The 14,628-nt window shown below is 47.1% G+C and overlaps 1 protein-coding gene across 2 annotated transcripts in view; it reads left to right on the top strand.

Moving 5' to 3' along the window:
• The window catches only part of ANKS6 (ankyrin repeat and sterile alpha motif domain containing 6), a 55,425-nt gene extending 41,049 nt beyond the window's left edge, over window positions 1-14,376 (top strand). For both annotated transcript variants that reach the window (XM_033431183.2, XM_033431182.2), the window contains exons 14-15: window positions 2,409-2,525; window positions 12,242-14,376. In XM_033431183.2, coding sequence (XP_033287074.1) covers window positions 2,409-2,525; window positions 12,242-12,346 — 222 coding nt within the window. In that variant the 3' untranslated portion in view covers window positions 12,347-14,376. The remainder of the gene's footprint in view (window positions 1-2,408; window positions 2,526-12,241) is intronic.
• Window positions 14,377-14,628: the final 252 nt, after the last annotated feature.

Raw genomic sequence — 14,628 nt, 5'->3', positions numbered from 1 at the left:
GTTCATAGCAGCACTATTCTTAGTAGCCAAAAAGTGGAAACGACCCAAATGCCCCTCAGTTGATGAATGAATAAGACGTGTTATCTCTATACCATGGAATGTAGCTAGGCCATGAAAAAGAAGGAAATGCTGATCCACACTACAACGTGGATGAGCCTTGAAAACACTGTGCTAAGTGAAAGAAGTTAGTCACAAAAGGCCACATATGGCATGGCTCCATTTATACAGTGTCCAGAATAGGCAAACCTATAGAGACAGACAGTAGATTAGTGGTTGCCAGGGAATGTGGGGAGGAGAGAATGGGAGTGATTGCTAATGAGTATGGGTTTTCTTTTTGGGGTGATGAAAATGTTCTAAAATTAAGTGTGGTGGCGGTTGCATAACTCTGCACTAAAAATCTTTGAATTGCACACTTTAAATGGGTGAATTGTATGGTAGGTGAATTACGTCTCAATAAGATGTTAAAATTTTTACTGTTGGCCAAATAAAACTCCTCAGTGGGCCCATTAGCCACCAGGGTGTAATCACTGGCTTAGAACATTCTGGTGCCCAGTTTAGCACATGACAACTGTCATAGTTATTGTAGCAATCACGAGAGTCACTCATTGTCCCCAACAAGCTTGAGACGCAGTTGAGGAGTTTGGTTTTTTTTGGGGGGGGGGGGTAATACACAGTATATTGGCATTCAAAGTAAATACAACAGATCATGTTTAAATTTAAAAGGGTCTGCCTCCGAATAAAAGCCAAAAGCCATTATAAAAAAAGGCATTGTGGTTGTGAAGAAAATCCAGTCTCTATAAAAATAATTCAAGCTAAATTATGGCAAGAGAAATGTTCCTCACTGGGCAGATGAACTCAACCTAGTCAGTTTGATTTAAATATTATTTAACATTTTCTCTGTTATTTGAGAAGGCAGAATTATTTGGTCATTAGAATCTTATCTAATTCATAAATTCCAAAATCTGAGGAGTTTGTATTTTTGTTCAAGAAACAGTAAGGGGTGCTGTGGCTTTCTTCCTTGGTTTGCTTTTCTGCCCTAACCAGCCTGTCCTTCCTGCCTCCTTGATGTCTTAAACTTCAGTGGCGATTGTTCTCATCGTCAAAAAAATCTTTACTGTTTGCTGATGGCTGCCTGCTTTTATTTTATGCGTTCCGTGCTTTCTGAGGAGCTGGGTGTGGGGTCTCTGCCACAGGTCTGGGATGGTGGGGGAGGGGAGTATCCAGCAGGGCCGGGGGCAGGTGGTTTCCGTCAAAATCATGTCACCTCTTCCTTGATCCCGTTAGCACCTTGTGATCTGTAAAGTGTCCGAGGGATTCAGGGAGCTTATCCGTTATCAGAGGGGCCCTTTCTGCATCTCAGGGAAAGCTTGATGTTGGATAAGGGAGCAGACCCTTCCCCACTAACTCAAACCTGGTTCAAGATTTTTTTTTAAATCCAAGAAAGTAAAGTGACTATTAAAAGAGATCAAGACAGGGAAGAAATTTCTCCTGGAGCTGAGGCCTAGGCAGGGATGACAGAAATGTTAGAATTTCTCTGGCAAAAACCAAGGATTGAACAGCTTTGAGATGCCCTTTTTTTTCTGGTAAAAACCAATGGCCCTTCTTTCCTTTATTGCTTCTGCTTGTTTATTTTCTCACTCTGTCTTTCCACAGTCTGCATCTCTCTTGTCCTTGGGGGGGGGAACATGGTGAGTACTGCCACATACTCATATTTTCTGTGCAGTATCGGATACTGTTAAAAGTGCAGCAACATTGGAATTAACTTTCTAGTACCAAGACTTGGATTTTTTACCACTCGAGTCACCCAGATTACCGTCTCAGAGACTTCCCTTACTTGTTTCGTTTTCAGAGTCTTTCCAGAATGCACCGCTCCTAAAAATCCCAGGCTTAGAGCTGAGGAGAGTTCGTTTTTTTTGTTTTGTTTTGTTTTTGTTTGTTTTTTATTTTATTTATTTTTGGTTGCATTGGGTCCTCGTTGCTGCGCGCGGGCTTTCTCTAGTTGTGACGAGCGGGGGCTACTCTTCGTTGTGGTGCGTGGGCTTCTCATTGCGGTGGCTTTTCTTGTTGCAGAGCACGGGCTCTAGGCATGCGGGCTCAGTAGTTGTGGCTCACGGGCTTAGTTGCTCCGCGGCATGTGGGATCTTCCCGGACCAGGGATCGAACCCGTGTCCCCTGCATTGGCAGGCGAATTCTTAACCACTGCACCACCAGGGAAGTCCTGAGGGTTCGATTTTAATGATGTTTTCAAATAAACTTTCAGCATAAAGCCAGGACTTGGAAGTAGTAAATCATAATTAATTCATTGCTCATAAGCACTAATAGCTCGTTATCGTGATAGTCTGGTTGTGGTTGGGGAAAAGGGGTGTGGCGCCGAGCAGATAGCAGCCAATCCCCCTCTCTCTCCCCAGGTGGATATGGAAGCGTTCCTCACGCTCACCGATGGCGACCTGAAGGAGCTGGGTATTAAGACAGACGGGTCCAGGCAGCAGATTTTGGCAGCGATTTCTGAACTGAACGCAGGCAAGGTATTGTTCTCAATCTTTTTTTTTTTTTTTTTTCCTGTTTCCAACAGCTGAGAGCTTCACTAGGATCCTCGGCCCCAGTGTTCCAGGGACCTTCATGGTCTGATTTCATCTCTCCCCCACACCTGGTGGACGACAGCCCCGCTCATACACCTCTCATGACCGAGGGGTCACTACCTTTGAGTATGCCTGTTCCTTTTCGAGATCTCTCTTCCCATAAGGTGGTTTCTCCTTAGATTTGGCTAAAACATTCCCTCCGGTCATCTCACCCCACCGGGCTGGGTTTTGCCCTCCGGAGCACAGTGGAAGTTGATTAAGACAGGCCTCAGGGTCAGGCCGACCTGGGTTTGAATCCCAGCTCCTCCACTTACAGTGACCCTGGGCAAGTCACACCCTCCTCTGAGCCTCGCTTTCTTGTCTGTAGGGTGGGGGTGATGGGCTCGCTGCCGGGACTAAAATGCTCCGCAGAGCACCTGGCACACAGAGATCTGTCAGTCAGTGTTGTTGTTGTTGTTGGCATCCTGCATTTTTGTCTAATGTTCAACTTCTGTTTCACCAGCTTTAGAGCTAAAGATTAGCAATGCCTCCACCCACCCATCCACCCACCCAAAGGCACATATGCAAAAAACAAACAAGCAAACAGAACACAAGAGAAGTGAGGCACCACTCACTCTGCAGACAGTTGTACAGTCGCTCTTGGGCTATTCACATTCCTCTGCCTTCTGTCTTTTTCCCTAACGTGGGCTGGATTTCTTTTGGTCTCTTATTCAAGCAATAACGTATAAATACTTGCATACCTGTTGTTCTTTCACACTTAGCCGAACAGCTCCCCACTTGTTGGACAATAGTGACAGGTAAAATCTGGGATTTGACCATTGTAAATAGTACCAGAATGGACATCTCTGCCTTTTTGCTTTTTCTGCTGTTGTTTTGTTCTTCAGGCTGTGTTCCACAATACAAGGTTATGTTAGCGATTGTACCATTTTATGGTTCTTTCTATATATTGCCAGGTAGGCGCAGAAATATTAAACAGACCTGTAGTGACAATCTCAAGTAAATATCCACGTAACAGTTTATCATTCACAGATCACTGTGCATACCTTTCCTCAGTTAATCCGGGAGGCCGGTACCCTCACACTCTCCTCGTGCAGCCCAGGAGCAGAGTCGGGGGCAGGGAGGGGGTCCTTCTCACTGGTTCCTGCAGCATCACACTGTGTGGAAGCAGCTCCTCCAGCCCTGTAGCCTCGCCGGGTTGGGGGCTGGTTTTTCTGCCATCGTGGTCGTCACTGTTTTGCCTGTGTGTAGGCTGTGAGGTTGTCCTTCAAAGTGATGTAGTCGGCATTGCTTCAGGCATTGCAGGTGTCTGCAAGCCTAAGCATTTTCCTGCAGGTCTTTGCTGTGTGTTCTTTCTCCTCTGCAAGTGGCCTGTTCCTAAACACTGCTCACCTGTCCTGGGACCCTTGCTGCCTCACTTTACAGATAGGGAAGCAGAGGCTCCGAGAGAGGCAGTGAGCCCCAACTCGGAGACCAGCACCGTTTCTGCCCTGCCCTTAGACATGAGCAGCAGAAGGTGGGCAGGTCTCGGCTGCTAGGAAGGGTTCACCTAGGGAACGGAAGCCTCAGGGTGGCTTACTGCAGGTGGATCACCTGAAGCCAGCACTAAATTCTTCAGAGCATTGATTTACTCATGAGAAATCTCCCTTTAACTGTCTGCCATGTCCCAGGCACTGTGTGGGTGTTGAGCACTGAGTATCACTCAGTGCCCAGCATTGCTCTGAGCACGTCACATCTAGTCATTCGTGTAACCCTCACGAAAGCTGCTGAGGTTGTTTCCAGTTTACAGATGAGGGAACTGAAGCACAGAGAGATCAGGGAACTTGCCTAAGATCACACAGTCAGTAAGTGGCAGAGGCAGGATTAGAACCCAGAGTTTGTGTCCTGGCCTCTCTGCTATCCTGCCTCGGTATAATCCACAGGCACGGGACAGGCAAATTGTGTTGTGAGAGCTCCTGACTTAGAGTGGGGACTGGTAAGGCAAGGGCCTGGAAGACATCCCCGAGGAAGGGCAGGAGGGCTGCAATGTGAAGGAAGACAGGAACCACCTGGCAAAGGGGTAGAAGAAAAGTGCAGACCAGGCAGAGGGCAGCACATGTGCAAAGACCCTGCAGTGAGAAGATGTGTGGTGCATTTAAAGAACTAAAGGAGTGGCTGGAGCATGGAGAGAAAGATGCCTGGTGTGAGGGGAGGCCAGAGGGGACAGAGTAAGGCTCTCAGGGTGGTTGAGGGTGACCCAGTCAAGTGTCCAACGGCTTCGGGGTGGGGACTAGGTGAGTGATGGTAAGGAGGCTCTGGCTCAGAAGTTAGGACCCTTCCTCCTCCTGGCCTCCAAGGGCCAGATGTGTGAGCCAAGGGGAGGAAGGAGGTGAGGAAAGCCAAGCCTAGGCCAGTTGAGAAGGACAGAAAAGATTCTAGATGTAGGGCCAGTGAGGACCTCGGAGGGCATGGAAAGACAGGAGCTAGGTGTCCCTGGAGCCTGGCCTGGGGCTTGGTAGATGGTAACCGCTAATGCTTCTGGAACCTCTCCTCTGCCCTCAGTGGTTATGGCCTCCTTGGTCCGGAATCATAAAAAGAAAACAGACTGGGTTGGTTTGCAAATTTTAGGAAACTGTCATCATCAGAGTGGATGATGTGACATCTCAAGCCCACTCCAAAGGAGGACATTTGTCTTAAAGTCTGTACAGGCCTGAACATTTTTTTCTTTAAGTTTTCTCTGAAATTCATTGCCCCCCTTCTCCATGTTTCTGTAACAGCTTGTATCCCATACTAAGCGGGGCCCCATCAAGAGGAACATCCGCTGGTGGTTGTCTTCGTTCGGGCTGCATAACAAAATACCTAAACCAGGTGGCTTGTAAATGGATATTTAATTCTCAAAGTATGGAGGCTGGAAGGCTAAGATCAGGGTGCCAGTGGTTGAGTTTGGTGAGGGTCCTATTCCAAGTTGCACAATGCCACCTTCTCATGTGTCCCCATGTGACCCATAACAGAGAGAAGCCAATCTCTCTTATCTCTTCTTATAGGGACACCAATGGTGTCATGGGAGGCTGACCCTCATGAGCTCACCTAATTCTAATCACCCCCCAAAGGCCCCACCCCCTAACACCATCACATTGATGGCTTAGGGTTTCAACACAGGACACAAACATTCAGCCCAATACCGTGGTCTTCCTTGGGGGCCCCAGCTGATCATCTCCCAACTGAAAGATCCGGGTGCATCCAACATGCCACGCCACCCATGTCCTCCCCACAGGTAGCATCCACCCTGCAAAGTCAGGCAAACCCACGTGGAGATAGGTGCAAGGGGAAGGGGCCGAGCTGAACTAATCGCTGGAGAATGGCCCTATTATTCAAGGGTCAGTAGTGCCAAAGTCCTGTGGAAATGAGGACTGTGTGTCAAGTGCATCTTAGAGCAAAGGTATGATTGGGAGACGTTGAATATCACAAAAGCAAGTGTATCTTCCCTACTCTAGGTTACCATGGCAAGTCTGTGCTGGTTCTTAGAAAGAGCAAAGAACTTCTCAGGCCGAGTGTGTCTTCCAATAGCTCTTTGGACGCCTGGGGCCTCGGCTCTTCTGGGCTGGACCCGCCTGACCCCGACTCCTGTCTCCTTCTTGATGGCTCTAGGGCAGGAGCTTCTCCTAATGTTCATCCTCTTTCTTTCGAAACTGAATCTTGGCCAAAAGGGTACCCATTGTGGCTCAAATGCTCTGTACACATTTGAAAACTCAGGACACTTGGGAGAGGAGATGCCCAGCTTTCCTTGTCCCCTCACCCCCATGTCTTTCTAGCTGTGGTCCACAGCATGCTGGAGGGTTGTGGAATCAATTTAGTAGTTCATGAGTAGCATTTTAACAAGCAAAATAGAACAGAGCAGAAAATATCAACGTTCTTTGCAGGTAAGAAGGCTAAAGCTTGTTTAAGTTGTATGGATTTACATGTAACAGGGTTGTGATATAAAATATATTTCATACACAATCAAAAAAGTTTGAACATTTTAGCCAAAAAAATTTTTAATAGATCTTTAATAGAGTATAAATGCTTCACAATACTGTGTTAGTTTCTGTTGTACAACAAAGCGAATCAGCCATATGCATACACGTGTCCCGATATCCCCTCCCTCTCGAGCCTCCCTCCCATCCTCCATATCCCACTCCTCTAGGTCATCACAAAGCACCGAGCCAGTCTCCCTGTGCTATGCTGCTGCTTCCCACCTGCCAACTGTTTCACATTCGGTAGTGTATATATGTCGATGCTACTCTCACTTTGCCCCAGCTTCGCCCTCCCACTCCATGTCATCAATTCCATTCTCTATGTCTACCTCTTTATTCCTGCCCTGCAACTAGGTTCATCAGTACCATCTTCTTTTTTTTCTAGATTCCATATATATACATTAGCATACGGTATTTGTTTTTCTTTTTCTGACTTACTTCACTCTGTATGACAGATGGGTCCATCCACCTCACTACAAATAACTCAATTTCGTTTCTTTTTATGGCTGAGTAACATTCCATTGTATATATATGTGCCATATCTTCTTTATCCGTTCATCTGTTGATGGACACTTAGGCTGCTTCCATGTATTGCAAATACAGGGAAGCTATTGTAAATAGAGCTGCAATGAACATTTTGGTACATGACTCTTTGAATTATGGTTTTCTCAGGGTATATGCCCAGTAGTGGGATTGCTGGGTCGTATAGTAGTTCTATTTGTATTTTTTTAAGGAACCTCCATACTGTTCTCCATAGTGGCTGTATCAATTTACATTCCCACCAACAGTGCAAGAGTGTTCCCTTTTCTCCACACCCTCTCCAGCATTTATTGTTTCTAGATTTTCTGATGATGGCCATTCTGACTGGTGTGAGATGATATCTCATTGTAGTTTTGACTTGCATTTCTCTAATGATTAATGATGTTGAGCATTCTTTCATGTGTTTGTTAGCCGTCTGTATATCTTCTTTGGAGAAATGTCTATTTAGGTCTTCTGCCCATTTTTGGATTGGGTTGTTTGTTTTTTTGTTATTGAGCTGCAGGAGCTGCTTTTGACTTCTCCATCAAATCTGAATGAGATCCTTGCTGGGTAGAGTAATCTTGGTTGTAGGTTTTTTTCTCTTTCATCACCTTAAGTATATCCTGCCACTCTCTTCTGGCCTGCAGAGTTTCCACTGAAAAATCAGCTGATAACCTTATGGGGATTGCTTTGTATGTTATTTTTTGTTTTTCCCTTGCTGCTTTTAATATTTTTTCTTTGAATTTAATTTTTGTTAGTTTGATTAATATGTGTCTTGGTGTGTTTTTCCTAGGGTTTATCCTGTATGGAACTCTCTGTGCTTCCTGGACTTGGGTGACTATTTCCTTTCCCATGTTAGGGAAGTTTTCAACTATAATCTGTTCAAATATTTTCTCAGACCCTTTCTTTTTCTCTTCTGGGACCCCTATAATTCGAATGTTGGTGCATTTAGTGTTGTCCCAGAGGTCTCTGAGGTTGTCTTCAGTTCTTTTCATTCTTCCTTCTTTATTCTGCTCCTCAGCAGTTATTTCCAGCATTTTGTCTTCCAGCTCACTTATTCGTTCTTTTGCCTCAGTTATTCTGTTATTGGTTCCTTCTGGTGTATTTTTCGTTTCAGTTATTGTGTTGTTCATCTCTGTTTTTCTTTAGTTCTTTTAGATCTTTGTTAAATATTTCTTGTATTTTCTCAATCCGTGCTTCCATTCTATTTCCAAGATTCTGGATCATCTTTACTATCATTACTCTGAATTCTTTTTCAGGTAGATTGCCTATTTCCTCTTCATTTATTTGGTCTCGTAGGTTTTTACCTTGCTCCTTCATTTGTGACATATTTTTTTGCAATCTCCTTTTTTTTTTTCTCTTCATGAGTGGGGTTGTATTCCTGTTTTACTGGTTGTTTGGCCTGAGGCTTCGAACACTGGAGTTTGTAGGCTATTGGGTAGAGCTGGATCTTGGTGCTGAGATGGGGACCTCTGTGAGACCTCACTCTGGTGAATATTCCCTAGGGTCTGAGGTTCTCTGTTAGCCCAGTGGTTTGGACTCGGAGCTCCCACCACAGGAGCTTCCGCCCAACCCCAGGCTCGCAAACCAAGATCCCGCAAGCCACATGGAGTAGCAAAAAATAAAAGGGGCGGGTTGGTGGGAGGCCTTGGCTGTGGAGGGCGGGGCCTAAGCAAGGGCGAGGTTTGGGCGGTGGGTGGGGCCAATACTCAGGACCCACAGGGCTGGAAAAGGCCCTGGGGGCTGTGGGGGGTGGGGCTTAGGCTCAAGGAACAGAAGGGACACAGATGTGCCCCCCACCCCTGGTCTCAGAGGGCAGCGGACCTCACCTGGGAGCCCAGCAGGCTTTCTGGGCTCGAGTGGGTGGGGCAAACTCCCTCCCACCTCTCCTGCTCCTCCGGTCTGGGAGGGCCCCTCCCGCCTGCCTCTCCTGATCTCCCTGGCCTCCCTCCTATGCTCCCAAGGACCTGTTGGCCTGGACGGGGCATTGGAGGGCAGGGGACCCGCCTGGGAGCTCAGCAGGCTCCCCGGCCCGCGTGGGCCAGGCGATTGCCCTCTGCTCCTCTCATGCTCTTTCCGGAGAGTCCCTCCCACCTGCCTCTCCTGATCTCCCTGGCCTCAGGGGCGCTGATCCTGTCTGGCCTTCACTTCTCCTACCCCCTCAGTCCCCCTACATCCTACCAGTTCACTCTCGGGTTCTTCCCGTCTCCTTGGGCATCAGTGTCCCCCACCAGCGGCCGGCAGGCACCCTAGTTGTGGGGAGACGCTAACTCTGCATCTTCCCACACTGCCATCTTGACACCATCTTTGCCTCCTCAAAATTTTTTTTTTAATGAATATTCGCCCAAAACCTGGCTCAGCCATAAAAATATCAGCAAAGCAGCGTGGACCCTCAGCCTGCAAACTATTTGACTTCCAGGTGAGCCCACCCCAGTATCCGGGTTGTGATGTATACTCAAGTCAGCTTATTAGTCTGTTAGTTTCAGACAAGTGCTATATTGGAGAAGGTTAAACAGAAATGATGGCCTGAGTTTCACCTTTAGTTGGTCCTAAAGCCATTGCTTCTTTCCATTCCCATTTTTTTGTGATTATTCAAAGTTGTGCATATTTGTCTTACTAAATTTGCACAGTGCCAGAAAGGCGAAAAAAACTTTCAAAGGAGTCACGATCCAACTACCCAGAGGCCAGCACTGTTCGTATTTGGTGAGATCGCTCTGCAGTGTTTTGTGCTGAATGTTTATGTGGCTGAGATAAATTTGGATCTATAATTTTATATTCTACTTACTTTGTTTAACAGTAAATATATGCAGTTACCCATGTCATTAAGAACTCTTTTAATATAATAAAATAAATTTGCAAGGATGTACTAAAATTATTTTTTTTAATCCCTACTTGTTGGATATGTAGATATTCCAACTTTCTATAAATAGTGCTACAGTGAGCAACTTCGTGTATAAGGCTTTCTAATTATCTCCTCAGAATAGACATCTAAAAAAAGTGAAATTATGGAGTCAGAGTCTAAGTCAAGGTATATGGTACTTTGTCCTGAAATACCTTCCAGCAGGAGCCAGTGAACACCCCCACCAGCTGTGGTTATAAGTTCCAGTGTCACCCTTGCCAGCATTGGGTACTACCAATTTGCTTTTTAATTTTTATTAATTTGATAGGCCGAGAAGTATGCCTTGTGTTGGTTTGTATTTCTTTAACTACTAGATAGACTGAACATTTTTTCTACTTTTAATGACCATTTGCTTTTTTTCCTTTTGAGAATTATCAGGCAGGTCCTTTGAAACTTGGGGGTTTTTAAAGGGCAGTTATCATTATCATCTTCAATCAGGTGTGGATGCAGGGAGTGATTATGGTTTTCATCATCTGCGGCTCCCTCCTGAGGTTAGGAAGCATAGTGTGCTGGAACCCTGTCTCGCCCTGACCTCATTTCTCAGGCAATTAAGGCTAAGGTGGTGTCTAATAATGACATGGTTGTCATTCCCTCTATTTATTTTTTAGCCCTCTGCAGTTTGCACAGTGTCACCCCGTTCATTATCTCAGGTTGAGCCTCATCACAGCCCCAGCATGTGATACCATCCCCCTTTTACAGATACAGAAACTCAGCAGCATGGGGTCATGCCTGGGACAGAGTGAGTAGTGGGTTAGGGATTCGGGGTCCTCTGACTCCACCTCCCCACCTCCAATGCTCTGTCCTCTTCCCTGCTGCCTTTAGGTGTGTGTTGATGGAATCCTGATGGCACTTTCCCAGCTGTCTTGGAAGAATGACCTGGAAGGATTGTGTGAAGGGAGACTCTTCTGCCCTCCCAAGTGTCCAGGAGGCCTCGTCAGCACTAGAGGTCTCTGCTTGGGGATCTGGAAAGGGCAGTCCATGCAATAAAGGAAGAGAAAGTTTAAAGTCTAGGCTCATTCGGTAGAGTTTTTTATTTTTTTTTCCACTCTTGGCAGAAAACAATCTGCCAGAGATTATTCAGTTTTAATTTGCTTTACATTTTGACCACATTTATTTCTTAGTTTAAAAAATATATGTTTAGGGCTTCCCTGGTGGCGCAGCGGTTGAGAGTCCGCCTGCGATGCAGGGGACACGGGTTCGTGCCCTGGTCTGGGAGGATCCCACATGCTGCGGAGCGGCTGGGCCCGTGAGCCATGGCCGCTGAGCCTGCGCGTCCGGAGCCTGTGCTCCGCAACGGGAGGGGCCACAACAGTGAGAGGCCTGCGTACCGCAAAAAAAAAAAAAAAAAAAAAAAAAAAAAAAAAAAAATATATATATATATATATATATATATATATATATATATATATGTTTAATCTACACTGCTGTTCTCTGAGGTCAGGATATGCTGGCCTCCTGCTGCCCACCCACAGCCCAATGTCAGCAGCAACCATCTGAGGTACAATTATCATCCTCGTTTTATAGATGAGGAAATTAAGGCCCAGAGAGATGAAGTATCTTGCTCAAGGTCACCCAGCTAGTAAATGGGAGGGTTGGGATTTGAACCCAGGCTGTGTGATTCCAGTCTCTTTTCTTCACCTCTATATATCACTGCCTCTCGCCTACGTATTCAGTGAAGATGTTCTTTGGGCTTAAAAAAACATCCACATCCCCCCTCTTTTCCCATCTCAAAATACGTGTGTAAAGAGCAGCAACTAGGAGGGGGGTCTGCAAGGATGGGGTGAGAAGTGAATCACTGTGAAAACGAATCTGTCATCTTTTGGACAAGGGGGAGTAAAGGCAGTTCAAACTCTCACTCTGTATCAGAAAGTTCAGCTCCCTCTGAAGTCCCTGGAGATACGAGGGCTGGAAAGATGCACAGGGCAGGGTAGGAGACGTCCCTTCCGGGCCGAGTGACCCAGGGCAAGTCATTCTTGCTCCCTGGGTTCTACTGCCCTTCCTCATCTGGGGAATTGGACCCCTGCATCTTGGGGGCTCTCCAGCCCTGGCATGCTGTGTTTGTGGGTGCTGGGGGAGATTCTGACTCAGGATGTTTTTATTAAACTTAGTACTCTTTCAATTAGGTAATTTGTTTTCCCCAAGACGCCCATGGGTTTTTCAAGTATGAGTTAAACGTTAACAGCACTGTGTCAATTGAATTAATGGTTAAAAGATTTAACAAGACTTTCTGTGTCTGTTTTCAATTTCCTCCACAGGGACGCGAGAGACAAATTTTACAGGAAACCATTCACAACTTCCACTCTTCCTTCGAGAGCAGCGCCAGCAACACCAGGGCCCCTGGAAACAATCCCTGTACGTGACCTTCCTTCCTGTGGTGACCAGCGTGAGCTTGCTGAATCTCAGTACCCCCTTCACGTGGCCGGTGCTCCAGCCACCATCAGACCTTCCCCATTCCCTGAAACACACTATGTTTTTGTCACACCGCTGTGCCTTAGTCCTTCTGCCTGGAACACCTGTCTTCCCTTCCCTTCTGTAGTAGTTGGTGATGCTTGTTGCTATAACAAACTCCAACACTGTAGAGACTTACTCTCCCATACAATCCAGTATGGCTGCATCCGCTCGGCAGAAGCACACGGTGATTCAGGGACCCAGCTCCTTTCATCTGTGGCTCTGCCATTCCTGGGGCCTCAGAGGCTTTGTTTCTGGCTGGCAGAGGGGAAGGGGATGGTGAAGAAGGCACAGCCATTTCTTTACTGCTTTGCTCTTAACTGCTCACGTTCCATCGGCCACTCATAGTCACGTGGCCCCACGTGTAGTCGTTGTTCAGGTAGTGGCTTCACAGCAACAGCTCTGTACTTAGATGGGGGAGCACATATTTTGGCAGAAGGTTAGCCACTCTTCCACATCTTCCCTTAGAACTTCTAACTTCTCCCTAATGGTCCAAGTCACCTATCAAATGAAGCCTTTCTCAACTCCCTTACACAGAACTAACTCCTCCAGCCTCTGGGGCCCTTACTGCTCCGTGTGATAACTCTGCTCTAGCACTTCACTGCACCTGCTGCAGACAGTGTACAACAGCTGTTCAGGATGTATGTGTTGAATGCGTACTTCTTTCTTACAAAGGCAGCCTTTTATGTAGGAAAAATGGCGAGGCCCAAGGTGTGATCTTGAGGGATCCCTTTTCCTTCCTGGCCTTCAGTTTCCTTGTCTGTCATCAGGCAAGACAATGCTCTGATATTCCACGCTGCTCACCCCATATCACAGTAGGGCTTTTCCACTTTGAGTGGGAGCAGAAGACCCTGATACATTACATTGTAGAAGGACTTGGATACTCACATTTTCTAGGCAAAGAAGTGAAGAATTTAGAATTTCTTCTAAGGCTACATTCCTCAGAAGGGAATCAGCCTGTGTAGTTTTCTACCGTGTCATATTCTATGAAAAGGACTCTGACTTTTGAGTCCAGTAGGTTTCTGAAATGTCTTCAAGTGCGTAATTCATTCGACCAGCACCGCTGGGTGCTGGGGGTGCAGAAATGAGTCAGAGCCAGTCCCCACCCTTGAGGACCTGGACAGCAAGAGAAGAAAGGAATGGTGGTCCCAGCCTCGAGGGGCAGCACGGAAGAGTGGAGAAAGCGTGTGCTCTGGACTCAGGCTCAGGGTTCTGGTTCAGCCCTGCAGCTAGCCAGCTGTGTGGCCAGGGACGGGTAAGTTGGTGCTTAGAGCCAGCGTGCGTCAAGCACTTGGTCCGTGGGACATGCGCAATGGATAGCAGCCTTTGCAGAGTTCTCATCTTTACCGTGAGCTCTGCCTGGCCGCATGCTGGTCTCCTTGGGAGATGTGGCCTCTCATCTCTCCCTCCCCCGGCCGTGAGTGCCCATTCACCCTCTGCTGGCTTCTAGAGGGAGTCCTGACCATGTTGCCTGGAGCCTCATCGTGTTCTCCCTCTGTCCGTTGATCCAGCGGATGCTGTTCCTCCTTCATCCTCCCATCGTCCCACCCATAAAAGCCAGCTTCCCACATGACTGGAGAGAAGAGGTTTTGTTTTAGCCATCACTGACAGACACCTTTATAAATGTTCCTCGCATCCCAACCTTTTTTAAGGAGACACAGTCATTGAGCACCTACTGTGTGCAGCAGCTGGAACCCAGTGTCATCTGTCCTCACCAGAAGCCTGGAGGCTGGCATGGTTTAACCTCATCCTGCACGCTGGGGAAACAGACACGGAGGACTGGAGCTGCATGCCAGTTCCCCAGCCCGGAAGGAGTAGAGCTGGCTGAGAACCGGATCTAGTGGGCTCTGAGCCCATGCTTTTGCCACCAATTCCTATAGACTCCCGGGGCTAGAGGCACCAGGGATTCTCGCTGTTTTAATGTACTCATATCTTCAGAGACTATCGATAGGCCTAGGGTTGTTTGCCCCTGAAATACACATGGGCCCCTGAGTTAGGTGCTGTGAGGTTTTGTGCCCACTCTTTGCTGTCCTCCTGGTCTTTTCATCACCCCTGTATTTGTGCAGCTTTCACTTGGGTAAGTTTGATTGAATCCCTGTGATTGAATGCCTGTGATACACAGGAGCTGTGCTGCGGGTCAGCATTCCACAAATGCACACCTCCACAATCTCATCTAATGACCCCAGACAGAGCA

This window comes from Orcinus orca, chromosome 6 (genome assembly GCF_937001465.1).
Source record: "Orcinus orca chromosome 6, mOrcOrc1.1, whole genome shotgun sequence".
NCBI classification, from domain to species: Eukaryota; Metazoa; Chordata; class Mammalia; order Artiodactyla; family Delphinidae; genus Orcinus; species Orcinus orca.
Note: the sequence above shows the minus strand (reverse complement) of the source record. Positions and strands in the feature narration are given on the sequence as shown.